This window comes from Falco rusticolus, chromosome 14 (genome assembly GCF_015220075.1).
Source record: "Falco rusticolus isolate bFalRus1 chromosome 14, bFalRus1.pri, whole genome shotgun sequence".
In the NCBI taxonomy this organism is placed as follows: Eukaryota; Metazoa; Chordata; class Aves; order Falconiformes; family Falconidae; genus Falco; species Falco rusticolus.
The window spans coordinates 1,091,916-1,109,974 of NC_051200.1; the positions used below are offsets into that span (position 1 = coordinate 1,091,916).

The 18,059-nt window shown below is 46.3% G+C and overlaps 1 protein-coding gene across 12 annotated transcripts in view; it reads left to right on the top strand.

Moving 5' to 3' along the window:
• The window catches only part of LOC119157169 (H(+)/Cl(-) exchange transporter 5), a 43,969-nt gene that overhangs the window by 16,801 nt on the left and 9,109 nt on the right, over positions 1 to 18,059 (top strand). For 8 of the 12 annotated variants that reach the window (XM_037407747.1, XM_037407742.1, XM_037407746.1 and 5 more), the window contains 7 exons: positions 573 to 722; positions 10,663 to 10,817; positions 13,079 to 13,178; positions 14,848 to 15,032; positions 15,643 to 15,765; positions 16,253 to 16,459; positions 17,422 to 17,502. In XM_037407747.1, coding sequence (XP_037263644.1) covers positions 590 to 722; positions 10,663 to 10,817; positions 13,079 to 13,178; positions 14,848 to 15,032; positions 15,643 to 15,765; positions 16,253 to 16,459; positions 17,422 to 17,502 — 984 coding nt within the window. In that variant the 5' untranslated portion in view covers positions 573 to 589. Of the gene's footprint in view, positions 1 to 572; positions 723 to 6,535; positions 6,677 to 10,662; positions 10,818 to 13,078; positions 13,179 to 14,847; positions 15,033 to 15,642; positions 15,766 to 16,252; positions 16,460 to 17,421; positions 17,503 to 18,059 lie in introns of those variants that run through there. The other 4 variants (XM_037407740.1, XM_037407751.1, XM_037407750.1 and 1 more) reach the window with 4 other exon arrangements.

Sequence of the window (18,059 nt, forward strand, 5' to 3'; positions counted from 1 at the left end):
CTGAGCTATGGGCAGCTGAGATGGGGCTGTTCCTTGGTTTTGGGGTAGTTGCTTGTAGTTTGTGTGTCTCATAGCCTTGATCAAGCTCGTCTTGTGGCTGGCAGCCAATAATTCAAAACCCAGTTTGAGTCCTTTTCCAGCAGGCAGTGGACTAAGGAGTAGAGAGTGCGTGTGTGTAGGATCCCTGATTACAGAAGGATTTTCCTCTGTGGGGCTTGGCTTGGCCACACAAAGTTTTCAACACTTGTTCTTTTTTAAGAACTTGGGCACCTTATTGCTGTCGTGTCTGTTTGTCTTTCCTGTTGAGTTCAGATGTCATACTGGGACCCAGTGCTTGTTTCTGGCATGTGGCAATATGAAATCTAGTGCAAGAGATTTACTTGGAATTGTAAGCATCCAGTTTTGGCCTGAACTTCAGGCGGTTTTGCTGCATTTCTCCTTCGCAAGGGAAGAGCAGTGTGGCCTCCTGGTCTTTAGGACAAAGTGTCAAGTGCAGGCATCAGTCCAGTTGGCTTAGAAAATGAGTTTTCATCTTCATACTTGTGCTCTAAAAAATTTCCTTTCGCTCCCAGGTTTGGAAGCTCTGGCCATGGATCAGAAAGGCTATCGACGGGGGAGTTTCCAGAGCAGCACTAGTGATGAAGATATGCTGGAAATAGCAGGAGCCTCTCTGGACTTCTCCATGGCAGACGATGACCCACCACTCGACAGGGAGATGGGAGGTAATACCCATGCATCTTTCTGCTTTCAGTTTTTTGTAATGGCTTTTGGTAGGATTTCATGTTAATATTTTCTGAGTGGGTCCCACTGGTCTCTGCCTAGGATGGGTCTTGCATTTCACAGCACCAATGTGAATAGCTTGCAGGATTCTGCACAGCATTGCATCCCTGAATAGACTTCAGCAGAACAGCTGAACGCTTGCTGATGTGCCACATTTGGCTTCCAGCGTTGCTTTGTAATGGAGGCTGGTGGGTGGTGTGTGTTCTGTGCAAAGTAGAAAATGTCCTTAAAATAAATGGCAGTAGCAAGAAGCATGTGAGTGGCTTTGTTGTGGTGGAGAGGCACTGCTTGTCTGTCTCTAGCAACTGAGCTGCCTGATCTCAGGCTGTGTGCATCCAGTAACCTGTCAGGGGGGAAGACTGCTCTCTTCGCAGTCTGTGTCGTTACTTTGCTGTTAAACGTAGCATATCCGCTTCCACTGCTTCACTTTTAGGGTTTCTGGATAGTCCTTTCTGGAGTTTTCCAAAATAGCTGCCATAGGGAAGAGCTGGCTTTGCCATGAGGGAGGGAGGTATCATCAATGCAACAGGCAAGGATGACAGTGCAAAGCAATTCCTAGGGGTTTGTGATAAAGTAGAGACTCTCTCCTTCCCTTCCCTTCCCTTCATCTTTACCTATAATTTTAGAGATTTTCCGTTGTGTAGAGAATCTCAAAATGGAACAACACAAAAGGGTTTGGTGCTAAGCTCGCACACAGCCTGAGGTGCCTCTCCTGCTACCAGTCGTCTGTCCAGGGACAGTCTGTTGCTGCCTCCTCTAGTCTGAGCCTAAAGTTCTGAAATTAGTGGGGGAGAGATGTATGTGCACGGTTTTGCCGATTTGCTGCAGTGACTTTGGCACTGGACAAGCAAGATCTGTCTGATTTTTGTCTTCTGGGAATTATCATAAGTTAGTTTAAAAGCAAAAATATGTCATTTTGGGCAGCATACTGCAAGTTGCCATGACTTCCTATAAGTCACCTTATGCTGCTTGTCCCCTACCCCAGTTTACTGTAGGGCAAAAAATAAAAAGAAATCCTTCTGGTTTGCTTCTCAGCTATGTGGTCTGCTTCTAGGTAGTGCAAATGAAGTCAGACTTCCTCAAATGTCACCTGTCAGTAGCTGAAACCATCAGCTCTAATGCTGCGGGAGATCCTATAGGGAGCATGCGATTGTTTTCTGCTTGGCTTGGGCCCTCTCACCACTTTCAGGCTGAAGTGGAGGAAGTATCGCTGTTTTTGTGGTCGTTGCACTAAGTCTGAGTGATAGGCATTGGTTTATGGTTAAAAAAACTCTGTCTGTGCACAAAGAGGATGTGTACAGGATTTATGCCCAGACTGTGGTGTTTGCTAGGTTCCATCTAATGTGAAACAGAGTGGCTGCTATGTCAGGGTGGGCTGTGGTGCTGACATCGGGCAGTGTGCTCGCTCCAGCCTGACCTGGCGGTAGAAGTGACTTTTAGAACTGGGCACGTCTGGGAGTCCACTTCAAAACTCCTCATGCAGAGCTTGAAATAATGGCTTGTGGCCCAATTTACTTCTGAAGATTGATTAATTACTAGTGTCTGCAGAATTAGGTACATAGAAGCACACACATTGTGCATGTTGGTAATGGAATTGTAAATTCATGTTGTTTTACCAGCTGGTGAGAACTGCTTTTTCTATAGCCGTTAGGGTATCAGCTGTCTGAAGTTAAATGTGTGCTCATGTTTAATATTTAGAGAGAAGCAGCTGAATTCTTTAACATCTTGTAAGGAAATTATTATTCTGTGGAGCTTAGAAGCAGCGGTGGGTAGCTCAAGCTGAGTTTAGTTTTGCTGCTGGCCTGCAACAGCACTTGGTTGTTTCCCTCCTTGCTTAAATAGGCTTTTCCCATCTCTGCTCAGGGTGTTTGAGGACCTGTGGCTATGTACATGAAAAAAGTGGGGGTCTGCCCTGCTGGCATGTGCGGCGTGGAGCAATGGTGGCAGCGGTGCATCGGGGGGGCTGCCCTGAACCGGGTGGCAGAGGAGCGGCTCCCCTGAAAGAGGCACTTCTGTCAGCAGGATGCTCAAGTGTGGAGCAGAGGGGTTGACACAGAAATAAAAGAGAAAAATCTAAAAGGGGAAAGAGTTGCTTGCCCAAATACTGGTTTCAGTTCACTCTACAAATTTCCCCTGTTGACTTCACGAAATGTTTGCTGGCAAATGCTTGGGTGCCAGTCATGCAACCTGAAGATGTGGTGGTACAGGCTTAACTGGAGCTCGAAAGGTGGTAACTGAGGTTCTTCTGTGGTGGAGCCGGCTGCAAACCTCTGGCTGGGACTTGCTGTTTTTGCTGTCTGGTGTGTTGTCAGACGGAAGTGCATTAATGATATCCTTTTGCAACCAGAACCTGGCCCTCCCTTACCGCCTTCTCCAAGACTGTCAAATTCTCCCACAAGACTGGTAGCATCTCAGATTGAAAAACCAGCCACAACTGGAGCTTATAGATCCTGTCAAGTGACCAGAGGAGGAAACATCACCCTGCTGCTTGGTAGACTTGTAAATCTGGAGTGCGTTTGGCAGCCAGTGCTGCTCCGTGCTTCCCTTACGCATCCCTGACTAATGAGTGACAGCACTTTCGTGCTGTGTCAGGTCTCCAGTGGGAGCCAGCCTTGCCTGCTGCCTGGAGCGCAGCGTGCTTGTGTTGAAAAATACCTTCCCCTAAGATCTAGACTGACTATGAAACTTTGTTCCTAATTGGTACTTGCAAGAATGCACCTGCTTCCCAAAGGCTGGAGCTCTTCAAGAGCTTGAGCCAAAATGTAGATGTGCTGAATGCTTCAAGCTTGTTTCAGTCAAAATGGTTTGAAATGGAGTGCAGTGATGTTTCAGGGTTGCTACTCCGCTGTTGTGTGTTACTGAAAATTCAGAGAGTAGTGCATTCTCTCTTATCTTCTCTGGTTTGGACTTAAGCATTTTGCCAACAAAAGTGACAGATAAGACTTTCCTCGATTTAATTTATTTCCACACACACACATACACTGTTAAGTTGTGCTTGGGAATCAGACTTGACTTTTTAATAAAATCCCCTGATACTTTTCTAGTTTTCCTTGTAGTCTTGGTACTAAGGTAGCGGTGTTACAGCAGGCAGCCAGTGAATCTTAGTAGCGCTTTCTCAAAAATGTTGTCAAAGTGTAGATTTTAATCTTTGCCGAAGGGTTGATAGGGTGGCGCAGTCTTTTTAAGGATACAGTCATGCTTCCCAGAAGTTGTCTTGTCTTATTGGCATTGCCTCCTTTCTGTGCCACAGTAAAGGTGACCAGAACTATGCGTGATGTTCAAAGTGCATTTGTACAGCACTAAGTCTTTTCTGCTTCTTAGTTTAAGGGGTTTAAAAAACAAAACAAATTTCTTTGTTGACTGCTGTCAAGTATTGATCAGTGGCTTGCAGAGCATTATCCATAGACACCTGAATTTTTAAGTTGGACACACTTTAAGCATGACATTGTTTGCAGCTGCTGTCTTTTCCTCCTCCCTGTATGCCTTGCTTTGGCATTGACTTTCTTCTGCTCTCTTGTAGCCCAGCTGTAGTCCTTCGAAGCCAGCCGAAGAGATGCTGGTTACACAGCACATGTTACTGTAACTGTAGCCACCACTTCTCCAGATCACTTAAAAATATGTTGAATAGTTAGTACAAGCAGAAATGAATGGGATTCCACTGTCACCTTCCTCCTGTTTTGAAAACATAGGAATTTATCCCTTAAAAATCCTGCATCTTTAGCCAGTTGCTTTTCTGTGGGAAAACTTTCCCTGTTACTCGCCAAGAGCTTAATTTGCTTAAGACCTTCTAAAGAAAATTCTGCCCAAAATTTCATGGATACACAAATACATGGTCAGTTAGATTATGTCTCAGTCCTGTTGATTTTTTTTTATTTTTTGGGAGAAATACAAAATTTACAAGGCCTGATTCCTTTAGCAAAATCTATTGGAACAGCTGTAAGATCCCCTAGACAAGGGGTTGCTTGTGTCAAGTAGTTCGTTATGAGGTAAGTTGTACTGATTTCTCATTCCTTGATATCCCTTTCTGCAACTATTAAAATAAAAATGGTTTTCTCTGAACAGGTCAAAGTAGTTCTGGTTGGGTGTATAAGTTAGGCAGTGATGCTGACTTATTTTGTGCTTTTCTTTAGTGACCCTTTCTCCGCTTTTTGCAGCGGTGAGGCAGACACTGGGCTCGGGAGGAACAAAATGTGATGCCTGGGATCATGGCAGTCTCTGGATGTGCTTTAAATTGCAGGGAGCAAAGGCAGGACTGTGTTCCCCGCTTCTTTTACAAGAAGACATAAAAATGTTTCCGTGACTGGAAAGTCTCCTTTTTGCTGTAGGATTTAAGAAGGTTTTTTCTTTTTGATCTCTAAGGGCTAGAATTGAGAATTGCAACGGTAGCAAATAACGCCCAAAGGTGCAGCAGGGTTTATTGAAGCTTGGGTGTCATACGGGTTTTTGTTTTTATCCGCTAGCCTTGTCCTTGTCTATGCTCTCCAGACACACTTGCTCCATGCAGTGGGAAGTGGAGGCAGGCAGTGTAGCTAGCTGCAATATTGGGGATGCCCAGCTGGCTGCTGCTCTTGAAGGATTAAATACCTTTGCTTGGTTTGCTAGCCAGGGGATTTCACTAAACTGCTGCACCTCTGGCAGGTTAGACTAATTGACCCACCCGTTAAAGTGCTGAATGGCCAACCCTTGAGATCAATCCCTGAGCTGGCAGATATCTCCCTTGGTTTGGTTCTTCACCAGCCTTCCTCCTTGACCTGCAGACAGAAACCCAGCAGCCTCCAGCCAGCATATCAGGTGAGACCAAAGTCAACGCTTGCTAGGGTGTAGTGTTTCAGACTTGCCAGACGACGTTTAAATGACAAGCTATCGCTAGCAAATTGAAGCCAGAAGAACTTAATCATCAACCCCTTTGAGCTCTTATGTATATTGAACGGCAAGATAAAGAGTGCTCCTGGGGCCCTGGGGGGTTGGGGAGAGTGCTCTGAAGTATTGCCTGTGCAGAGAGGACAAGAAAATTCCAGTGCCTGCCTGCCTGCCTCCTGGAAAGACAGCGAGTAAGGAGCATTGCTATCAGCTATTTAGCAAGCAAAATGTCAGCTTGGTGGAAAAAGGGTTTATTTTGGTACATCTGTAACTGACCCGCCACCGTCAGGAAACTCCATTGCTAAATGCATGTTTTCCTGTGGCGATGCTTGACTTGGTCCAGACCTTTGAAAACATGCGGCTGCAGAGCAGAGCATGTACCAGAGCATCCCTGGTCTGGCATGGTTACCTGGGTGCTGGAGTCTGGGGCGTCCCTCCACTGACAGACTGTGGGGGAGGTGGCCCAGTGTGGAGTTTGCCGTATCTTTGGGGTTGGCGTGTCAGGGTGAAGGGGATCTGGAGGTCTGGGCGCACAGCCTTAACCTGCCCGACTTGTAGCGCTTATGAGGGCAAACTGCATCGGCACCGAGTTGTTCTCCATCCTAAAGCCCTTGCTCAGTCAGCTTCGGCTGCCTGCAATACCGAGGCCGTGCTGCGCAGCAAAGGGGCAGATTTTACTCCCGGGGAATATATTTTGCCAGATAAAACGTGCTGCCTGAGCAGCTCCGAGGCGCAGCCTCCGTTCCGGGCGCGCCGGCAGTCCCGGTCGCTGGGTGCAGCCAGCTCGCTCTGGCCTCGCCTGCCTGCCCCTCCAGCGGGGCGCCGCGGCTGCTGCAGCGGCCGGCGCGTGACGCCGGGTGACGACACGCGGGGTGCGGGGAGGGCCCGGCGCTGCGGGCCCCGCTTCGCCCGGCGCGGAGGAACGGGCTGCGGCCAGCGGCGCCGCGAGGGGAGCGGCTGCCGGCCCTCGGTGCGCTGCCATGGGGCCGCCGGGTCCCCGGGGTGCCCCCGCGGGCGGAGGAGCGGCTGAGCCAGGGTGAGGAGACACCCCCCCCGGGGGGGCGGGGGGGACCGTGTCTGGCTGCGGGCGCGTGTTGCGACGGTGGTGGCTCTGGAGCTGCTGGGGTGGAGGGGTGGCTGGGCAGGGCGACAGCCGGGGTGGTCTGCGGGGTTTGTGCCGTGTCATGGTTGGTTGTTCGCTGCCAGGCTTCCTTTTGTCTGCAAAACCCTTCTTGCTCCAGATTTGCTGGAGCAAGGGAAGCAGCGTGCAGGCAGACCTCTTCCAGGTGCTGGTGCTGTTGTCTTGCTGTACGGGCAGGACAATTAACCAAATCCTGGGGGTGTACTGTGTTGCAAATGACAGACAGATGCCTGTAGCTTTAACGAGCAAGGCTTTTTTTTTTTTTTTTTTTTTTTTTTTTTTCCTCCAAGCCAGGCAGACTCTCTGAAGTGGAGCATTAACCCATTTTGGGGAGAAGAGGTGATCAAAATGCTAACAAATCTGTGTTTTCAAAATGAACTGTGCTTCTCTTAACAGAGTTGCATTTAACTTGCTGCCTGTAGGTGTTAAATACTGATTTAGAGATCTGTACAATCATCTTGATTGTGTTTTGGCAAGGCATTATTGAGCTCATTTTCTTCCTTTATTCCTATCTGGTTATCCTAGAATCCTTGATTTGCAACAAGCTGAGGCAGGAAATAGGATCTTGATAAATATTTATGGCTGTCAGCCATCTTATATTTGGGAAAAAAGAACGCTTTTTTTATTGTCTTCTGCCAAATGGACAGCTTATCTGCTGCTGTGAAAGTGCTGTGCATGGCTGGAGACCTTGGGGTTCTGGTTTCCTAACACAAACCCTGCTGCTGCAGGGGCGGCAGGCTGGGCTGGACGGGTCGGTGTCTGGAGAGCAGGATCAGTCTCCAAACTGCACCTGGCTGGTCCTGAGTGTGTAAGTCAAGTCAGACCATTCCTTCTGTGCTTGGCCTCATCACGAGATCCCGTGGTTGTGGTACAGATGGGATCATGCGGGTTGGTACCTGTGGGATTTTGGTGCTGTATATCAGGGTATTGCTGAGGATGACAAGACCTGCAGCCCCTCTTGCATTGCGGGGCAGTGTGTGCCCTTGAGGTCTTGTTCATGTTGCTCTGTGGCAGCTCTGAGCTGGGAGTGTGTTCCCAGGACAGCTAAAACTTGCTGGTCTGGGCAGTTATTCCAGAAGAGTGAGCAAGGAATGACCCTGATCTCATTGATGGGTGATTATGTAAGGCTGGGGTTTGCAACTCAGGTGAGAAATGGGCTACAGAGGACTTCGGTCTCTTACTGCCTTCTGGTATATCTTCTGTATCCACTTCTCTTTGGTTTGTTGCTGGCTGGCAACCGCTTACTGAGACTGCTCGACTTGCATGTGAGCTGGCTGGCAGCACCTTACTCTTCTCCTTTTTCCGACCAGCAATATGTGTTGTACAAGACTATTATTTTAAAATGGTCTTCAGAGCTGGGATGTCAGGGAGTTCATCTGTGCAACACCCTACTGCTTTACAGCTTGTTGCACAGCTCCATTCTCTGCCCCCTCCAAATGCGGAGTACAGCGACTGTGTCTCACTGTTGTGTTACCTTCCCAGACGCTGAAAGTAGAGGCAGGCTGCAGGTGCAAAAAGAGGGGTTATCAGTTGCATCCTTCCCTCCTTCACGTACACTGGTCACATCCTTTCCTCCTCCATTTCTTAAACGGAAGGATTGTGCACAGCAGCTAGTCTGGTAGGTCACTGCTGGCTTCTTGTAGAGCTGTCAAAGTACAAATAGTGGCGACCAAGTCTGCTAAAGATGTTTGTGTAGCTTGGTGGGTATCAGACAACTCCAGAATAGGCGTTTGTAATCAGCTGGGCTCAATTTAGAAAACTGACTCCAGTTTGCTTATAACAGAAAAGGAGGTCTTCACCTGAGCTTGGTTTGGGTCTTGGCTGTGTCAGCATGGGAAGGCTGATGTGCAGAGCTGCTCAGGTCCTGCAAAGGAGGAGACTGTCAGCTAGCAGCTCTCAGCAGCCCTCTCTGATTCATGAGCTTTTGTAATGGTGATTTCCCTTCAGTGTGCTTTGAGAAGTGGAAAAAAACCCCAAAACCCAGATAGCCTGTAGAAGGTGTAATCTCCGTTTAGGAAGTGCTAGGGCTGTTGAGGGCACCTCTGGGAGTGACAGTAGCATGAAGTGCTTCTTAAGGGAGTTTCAGAACTAGTATTCAGCGTGTAAGGTAGTGTGACGTATGTGTTCTGAGGATGCTTTTGCATAGTGGGTAATAGACTGCAGGGCACCTTTCACCTCTACTGAAATTTGTTTCTTGGAGTAACCTGGATAATTTTTGCCCTTTGAGTATTCAGTGGCTTAAAAGAAAAATACATGGAGTAATTACTGAAGGATTCTGGTGGTGTTGACTTGGAGCAGGAGTCTCAGTGCTTGCACAAGCAAAGGAATGAAGCTGGGGCTGAATTGCACAGAAAAAACTTGTTCCATGTCAATTAATCTGTCAAGAAAATGGCTTTATTTCCTTGGATAAGGTTTAAAAGACCTTTTGTTATGTTTTTCCCTCAATGCATTTCAACACCTTCCTCAAACTGCTTGTAAGGGGCTTTAGAAAACCTGTTTTTAAAGGAGCCCAAGGAATCAGTGTTACATGAATGGGGGTTTTAAACCATCTTTTCAGATCAAAGATGCTCAATGTTTTGTTCTAGGACTACATGAAAACAGGAACAGATTTGTGGAAGTTTTCCAAGTGGAGGAGTTTTAAATGCCTATTTTGCAGGACAGGTAACATCCACTGGGGTCCAAGGCTTCTGCTTCAGACGCCACAAGGGCAGGCTGAGCTCTGCTGCTCAGCCACCTGCTCCTTTGGGGTCCTGGAGTGCAACTGGGTGCTGCAGTGGGGAGCTAGCACAGCAGACAGATGGACTGGAAGGAGGCAGGGGCTGAACATCAGCTCGGCTGGGAACTGGCTGTAAACTGGGCTCCTGGGGACATGGAGAGAACATTAATTCAGTAGATCTGACCCATTTTCTACACTGGGGTTCAGGACTAGAGGAGGTTGGACTAGATGATCTTTAAAGGTACCTTTCAACCTAAATCATTCAATGATTCTGTGATTAATGGATTTTATTTTCTTGGAGGAGGATGGTGGAAGCAGGGGGAATGATGCTTTGGAGGCTTTGCTAGGGAGCGTGGCCTTCAGATGGACCTGGCCAGCCCTCGTTGTGCTGTAGGTTAACAGTTTTCTGTAGGCTCCTGCATGACCCTGCCTCACACCCTCAGTCTGTGCCTCTAACTGAAGAGACTGTCATGTGACCAAAATTTTGGGAATGTACATCCACACTAAGCATTGTTTTCCATGGGCTGGAGCAGGTTAGACAGAAGTTCAAGTGGTTTGGCTGAGTTTGTTTCTCCTGAGGCTGTGAGCCCCGATTTGATACCTTCCAAGCCCCCACTTGGTACTGCTTTTCTTTCTGCTTTTCTAGCCCTCCTCTCCTGGCCCCTCCACCAGTGATGGGGGGTCAGATGCTTTGCTTGCCCCATCTGCTGCTCCCATCCATAGCCCTTCCTGCTTTTGCCTTTGCTAGATCCACCTGGGACTCCGATCAGCTCTGCTGCGGGTCTCAATATTCACCTTCTCTCCCTCTCCCCTCTGCTTTCCTCAAGTGGCAAAATATCATGGCAAGTCCTGGATTTAGGGGAGAAGTTAATATCTAGATGCTGGTGTTGATTTACTTTGGTTCCTGAACAGTTCCAGGAATGACCTCATCTCTACGAGAACTGCTGAAGCTGGGGAAGGACATCCCTGTGCTGCCCAGGTCATCCCTAGGAGGCTTGCTTGCACTATTTAGCTCAAGGAAGAGCTCATTAGTTCTCAGCTTCCACTGAAATCTGTGGTTTTCCCCCTAAGTTAGTGTTTTGGTGATGTATGTTTGTTGGTTGGGTTTTTTTTCTAAAAAGGGGGAAAACTAAGAAATGCTCAATTTTCCCCCTTCCTCCTCCACCAGGATTTTCCTCATATAATGGAGGAGGGATGAATGGCACAAGCACAATGATGGATTTCCTGGAGGAACCTCTTCCTGGTGTGGGCACCTATGAAGATTTTAACACTATAGATTGGGTGCGAGAGAAGTCCAGGGACCGGGACAGGCACAGAGAGGTAAAATTTCCTACTACTCCTTGCTGGCATAGAAGACAGAATAATTAACCTGCTGGAGCTAATCTCAGTTCTGATTGCTAGGCTAGGGAGGCACACTAGAGACACAGCTGGGACGGAAGGATTGCCCTTGGGATAGGAACAGAGAGCCTCTCCACAGGAACTTTAGTTTGAGGAAAAGGAACACTAAACTGAACGTGTTGCAGTTTATCAATTGCTGCTTCTCTTCTGAAGGTTTTGAATTATTTTTTTTTATTTAAAAAAAGCTTCAGTGGATTTCTGGTGCATGTCTTAAATGCCTTAATGGCACAGTTTCTTAGGTCATGTTAAATTTGCTGGAGACTGAAGCATAGCAAAACTTGCAGTCCTACTTATGTAAGGTGCATGCGTTATCTGGAAGAATTACATTGCTAAAGATTTACTAAAGATCTTTATTGATAAAGAAACAGGCTCTTTTTCTGCTCATGCAATTGCACTTGTGAATGATGTTCTTTCTACTGGAATTTTTTTGTGCTGCGTGTTTGAGAAAACTACGTGCAATTCATTCAGAATTTGTTCCCAGGACTTCAGTGCACTCTGCAATTAAAGGAATCTGCTTGGAAAGCAAGGGATGCTTTAAATAAAGTACCACTGTCCCCAGCATGCTCCTGATTTACAAGAAACCCTTGCCGGCAGAAGTCTTGTAGGGTGATGACTGAACTCAACTTGTCTATTTGCTTGCCAAAATATTCTTCGATTATTTTTTTTCTTTTTTTCCTGAGCCTTACAAAACAACTTGGGTCTCAATAATGGTGCACAAACTGAACACAGTCCCTGCTCTGTGTTGTGAGTACATACAATACAGAAAAATGCCTAAACTTAGGCTAGTACAGACCCAATTAAGGGCTGCGTGCCTTCACTACCTCTTGCCCAAAAAACTATTCCTGTCTGTGGATTAAGAGTACAAACCCAAAAACCATCTCACACATATGCCCCCATGCGCACATGCATGTATACAAAGATGATGCCCATCAGTGTGGAACAGGACAATCTATTTCCTGTCTGCAGAGATGCTTGTATAAAAAGACCATGTCTGTATTTATTGAAAGAAGTTGAAATTGGGTCAAGGCAGAAGTTACTGCTGGCCAAAGAGATGTAGGGTTGGTCCAAAAACAGAAATATAAAGGAAATAATTTTGGCACCCACCCCAACCCCTGCCTTGATTCAGTAGCAGTTCTAGTATGGCATTTGAAAGACAAAAATCCAGAGAAAAAAACAGATTATGCTTGTTCAGGCAGAAAGTGTTCTTACTTTATTTATTCCTCATTTAGTATTAGTTATTTGCATCAATGTGCCTTTTTATCTGGGAAATAATAGTGGTGTACTGGAATGTTTCCCTTGGGAGAGGCAGCCAGAGTGATCAGGGCACACAGTAGCTGTTCTGTCACCCTTTTGTCTGCCTGTCAGGAGCAGTGAGACTGACAGGCTTCAGCTGTCCCTGCCAGGCGCAGGCAGACGGGACCAGCGCCCCTGAGAAGCTCACCCTCCTGGGGCGTCTCGGATGGCTCCCAGTCCCGCCTTCCAGTGCCACCAGTATAGCCTGGTTCCCAGCCTGACTGTTCCTCTGTGTTGGTATTAAACCTGTGTCCCACCTCATGTCTGGCTGAGCAGCGCTTGGCAGAGTCTCTTCTGCTCAAAGCCATGCCGGGTTTGTATTACAGGTGTTGAGACAGTCACTGGAGACTAAGAAATGCTGGCGACAGCTTCTGTTTGCTGTCACGGTTGGTGGGTGTCAATACCCACCAGGCGGTATTGATAAACTGCTGGGGGCAAAGTGCTTGCACGCTTTCTTCAGTGTTCAGATTTGCTTGTGGCATCAGGATATTGGTAACCTGGCATTGCTAACAAGTAATGGCTTTAAAAGATAAAGGGATGAGTTTTGTCTTTGGTTTGTTGGGGTTGTTTTGATGGAGAAGACAGCTAGGAGGAAAGCATTACTTGAATATTTTCTTTTTTACTGGGAAAGAGGGAAGTATCTTTGATCAGTTCTTGTACATCTAACCAGAGCTGCATTTACTTTACCAGCTGTAACAGCAGCCGCTGCCTGATACTTTTTTCACTTGCCCCTCAAAGCAGAACGCCACGATAGCTGTTACTTTAAACATAAGGGGCTAATCTTCCGCTAACAGCATCCCCATGTAGTTTTTAGAGCATTTACACCAACATAGATTGACATCTTAAGGGATTGGTTTTGTTTGTTTTCTTTTCCGAAAAAACTTCCCTAGATCACCAGTAGAAGTAAAGAGTCCACCTGGGCACTGATACACAGCGTGAGCGATGCCTTTTCTGGCTGGTTGTTGATGCTTCTCATTGGGTTGTTGGCAGGTAAGAGCAAACCTCCATTTGAAACTGAGTCCTGGTTCTGCACTGCAGCATCAGTATCAATTCCTCCCACAAACCCTGGCAGATCGCTGGAGCAGGAAATTTTGGCCCTGGAGCAAGGGCTGTGTGAGGGGCTGCACTGAGGTTGATGGCTCTGCCACTGCTTTGAAATTTATGAGAATTATTTTTTAAATTCTTTGAGGCTGTGTTTGTGTAAATACCCAGATACAAAACTGAGACTTAGAGCTGTCCTGGACACTGCTCTGGATCTGCTGCTGGTACAAAGCTCAAAAAAAAAAAAAAAAAAAAAAATAAATTCAAAGCAGAGCTGATCAAAATGCTGGGTCAGAGGAGTGTGTCATGCTGTACATCATCTTTGCTGAATGCTCTTTGTTGGCACTAGAGAAGTTAATGCTGAGGACTGCTAGCAAGATTTTCTTCCTCCTCTTTTCTTTTTCCTACTGTACTTAGAAAAAGTGAGAGACGTTTCTTGGGGAGTCAGGCTTCTTTCAGAGGCTGGCTGGCTGAGACCTTTTAAATTACTTCAGAGGCAAACTTTGGACCCAGTGCAGCAGAAGTAAATCAGTTGCATACGGAACTTCCCGACAGAAAGCATCTGAACGTTCATCACAAGGAATGAAATTAAATCTTCTGTTAATATTTACATAGGAAAGCTGCTAGCCAGTTTTTCATTAACTTGGAAGATTTGCTAACTGATTATTGTTACCTCTGGAGCTCGTGCTAGCTCTTGTCTCTACAGATCAGAGGTCTCTGTTCCTGGCCTCTGTGTTGATGTGGCATTTCAGTTAAGAACAGTGCCGACTGCAGCATTTATCTTTGGGGATTGTAGGAGTTATTCTGAACAGAAAAATAAGAAACTGCTTGATCATTCCTCTTTTAAAATCTGAATTACTTTCTGTACTGGCTCACTGCTTGCGTTGTTTCACTTGGCACAGTTGTAACTTCCCCTTTTTTATTTATTTTTTTTTTAGAATTTATTTTAAATTGGAATTGGAAATGTTTTCTTCAAGTTCAAAGTTATTCGTGTCACAGTCTTACCATTGTTAATGTAACTCCTGGATTCCAGCTCTTGTGCTGGAGACTGGTGACATGTTTTGTCTGCGTCCTCCAGAAATGCAGCATGCCCCTCTCTGCCTCTCAGGCTACTTAAAATCATAAAATCATTTAGGTTGGAAAAGACCTTTGAGATCATCAGGTCCAACAGTTAACCCAGCACTGCCAAGTCCATTGCTAAACCATGTCCCTAAGCACGGCATCTACGCATTTTTTTTAAACACCTGCAAGGATGGTGATTCCACCACCTGCTTGCTGTGCTGTTTAGTAAGTGCTCTTTCAGCGTAACTAAGAACAGATAATTTCTAGTGATATAGGGTGGATTTGAACAGTTTGTGATGGTCAACCTTCGGAATATTACTAGGCATGCTTTGTTTCCTGATCTGCTCTTTTCAATATGTGTACATTTAAGCAAATCTTCCCATTTAGCTCTCTGTAGAATAAAAGTTAACTGTAGGCAAAAATATCAGTACTGCTCTATTTGTTGGTAGGCAAGTCAAAAATTAGTAGGGCAGACTGTAACCTTCAGATGTTTGAGTCTGAATAAAAGCGATTATTAAATTTTCTTTTTCTTTTTTTTTTTCCTTCTTTAAACTAGGTTCCTTAGCGGGTCTGATAGACATTTCTGCCCACTGGATGACAGATTTGAAAGAAGGAGTGTGTTTAGCAGGCTTCTGGTTTAACCACGAGCACTGCTGCTGGAAATCAAACACAACCTTTACAGACAGAGACAAGTGTCCTGAGTGGAAGAGCTGGTCCCAGCTGATCCTTGGCCATGGAGAGGTGATGTGTCCCTACAGCTGGTTTTGCTGCTGAATCTCCTGTTTACCCAGCCTGTATCATCCCTTGCTAGTACCAGAAGTACAGGCTCTAAGTGGTTCAGTGGTTTATCGTTCATCATTGGGGGCTTCCAAGGGTGTAAATCAACACCTAAGTTACTTGTTTGAGTTTTCCTTGGAGGGGGTAAGCAAAACTGACACATTTTCAAGTGCACTGTTTTAGTCACGTGTCTGAGACTTGCTGCTTGGAGGATATTTTGCCCATGAGCGTTTTAGAGGAATGCCAGATGAGCTCAAGTCTTGTGTTTTTGGCAGCTCTGTCCAGTGGAGCAGCCAGCTTGACTGGGACAAAATTTGTCCCAGTACCAAGCTACTCGTGTACCTTGTTTGCTGTTTTATACAATGGGCTTTGGAGAGATGATTGGTTTATGTTCCTGTAACCCAGGAAATGTAGTTTGTCCTTGAAACCTCAGACTTAACTGTAGTTCTCTTCATTTTTGGCTGATAACTGTATGTGAGATTACCTGCTGTTTCTGTGGGCTTGCTTCAGTGTGCAGATCTGATGTGATGTCAGTTGAAATTATCTAAAGTGGGTGACTTTCTCTGCGTTTCAGGGGGCTTTTGCATATATTCTCAACTACTTCATGTACGTTATCTGGGCGTTGTTATTCTCCCTTCTTGCTGTGTTACTTGTGAAGGGGTTTGCTCCTTATGCCTGTGGCTCAGGGATCCCAGAGGTGAGTGAGAATGAAAGTGGGCTGAGTTTTTTAAGGTGGGGTAGATCCACCATCCAAAGACTATGCATGCCTGCTGTGGAATAGTAGTTTCTTGCACTTCAGATGGTGGCTTAATATATGGGTTTTTTCCCAAGCTATTCCTGAAACATGTCTAGTACTTAAGTCTCTGTGCAATCCCTTTAAAAACCACAATGTTTTGGCATTTACTGCAGGAGGTATGAACAAAAGCACACTGCCTGTGTAAGGCTACAAAAGCTAGCCTCAGATTTTTCTTCAGCAGGGTTAGTGGCCCTGAAGGAGGGACTCAAATGGCAGCCTTTGCATGGAGGGATGTTTTTACTGACTCTACGTTACTTTTGATAGCTGGAGAGGGATTCTGAAAGCTGTAGGAGAAAGTTGGGGGCAGGATTAGGACCGTGTAGTAAAAAAGGAGCTCTGACCAGGGCTTGAATGAAGGCCTGTAGAGCTTTGTGTGCTTGACTTCCAGATCAAAACTATCTTAAGTGGTTTCATCATTAGAGGCTACCTGGGCAAGTGGACGCTGATCATCAAAACCATCACCTTAGTGTTGGCAGTGTCCTCTGGGCTGAGCCTGGGCAAAGAGGGGCCCTTGGTGCACGTTGCCTGCTGCTGTGGAAACATCTTGTGTCATCTCTTCACCAAATACAGGAAGAATGAAGCGAAGCGCAGAGAGGTACGGAGAGACAGTGATGCTGTCAAACCACTGAGGTCTGGGGGAGAGCGGTGGGTCTGGTGCTTTGCCCTGGGTGGAAATTGTTCTGGTTTGGCATATTCTTGGTGTGTCTCAGCGTAACACCTTGTTGGAGTAAAAGCCATCTCAGTTAGAAAGTGACACCCCAGCGCAGGTCATCATCTCATTTGTGATGGGAGCGTTCACTGGCACTAACCTGCTGCAGACCCAGTTCTGCCACACTTGTTTGTTTGCTGCGCACCTCCATGAGTTTTGTTGGGACTGTTTGAGGGACCGTAGGAGTAGAACGAAGGGCTTTGCCTTCAGGGAAGCAGCAATGGGTGTAGTGTAAGAACCAAGCTAATGTCTAACATGAAGCCCATGAGTGTTTTGTCACAGTGCCGTAAAGCTTTTCTCTGGACAAGTCACTGGATAACGATCGGTGTGGGATGTATAGTACCACATTGGCCAGTTTACCTTCTGGTAAACCAAATCAGAATCCATGCAGTGGGCTGGCAGGGTTTGGGGTGGCCCCACAGCACCTCTAGTTGCCCTGTGTTACTCTGTTCTGAGAAATCGTATGAACAGGAGACAGGCAAATGTGGGAAAGTCAGTGTGTTCTGGGAGGTGAAATTACTGCTTTTCTGGTTTACTGATGTTTTATATAAGCTGAAAGCATATAGCATGAAATCAGCTGAAACAGAAGAAGGTAATTGCCAGCGATGCCTCTTCTACTAATTTGGGGTTGAGACTGTTGAAACACTATGTAGCTACTTGCAGCCCTTCTCCCTAGGGAACTGGCTTGCTCCACCTTTTCCCTGCTGCCTTTAAAACAGGTCAGACCCTGGCTTACTGTGCACTCACTGGAGATAAAAATTGTACAAATTTAGGTAAAGACAATCAATAAAAGGAGGAAGGTTGCGGGGGGGCTGAAAATGTCTGACTGTCTTTGGTTCCTCCCTTAGGTTTTATCAGCAGCTGCAGCTGCTGGTGTGTCTGTAGCTTTTGGTGCACCGATCGGAGGAGTGCTCTTTAGCCTGGAAGAGGTAACATCAGCATTTTCTGTTAGCTCTTGACGAGCTGTTTTATTGCAAGAACTGATCCTGCTGGTCTAAAAATACAGTCCACTCATAACTGCTTGGGTGTGGAAAGGAGACCCTGTTGAATACTGATTGGTGGTGTATTTACAAGGCCAAGCATCCTAAAAGCTTATTTGGGTTACAGGTAATCCTTACGACTACTGGAGAGTTTATTTTGGATAATGTCTATCCGTACCTTTGCAATAAACCTGTTGGTTTCCCCAGGTCTGTCCATGCTCGGCAACACTGACTGCTCACAGCCACAGCCTCTTGTCATGTTTTCTGTACACCCACTTTGTCCTGACAGCTGTGTCCCAGGGTACCTGGGGACAAACCTATCTGGCTTATCAAACCCCTTTTCTTCCCAAGGAACTTCTAATCCTTGTTCTTTTGATTCGGACATGAAATGGATCACTGCTGCTTGCTTCAGGGCTTAGCTCAGAGGAGGAATGGGATGGTTTTGCTCAGCTGAGTAATAGTTATGGTGGCAGCTATGGCAAGAATTGTTGTTTGGTGCTTCTGGG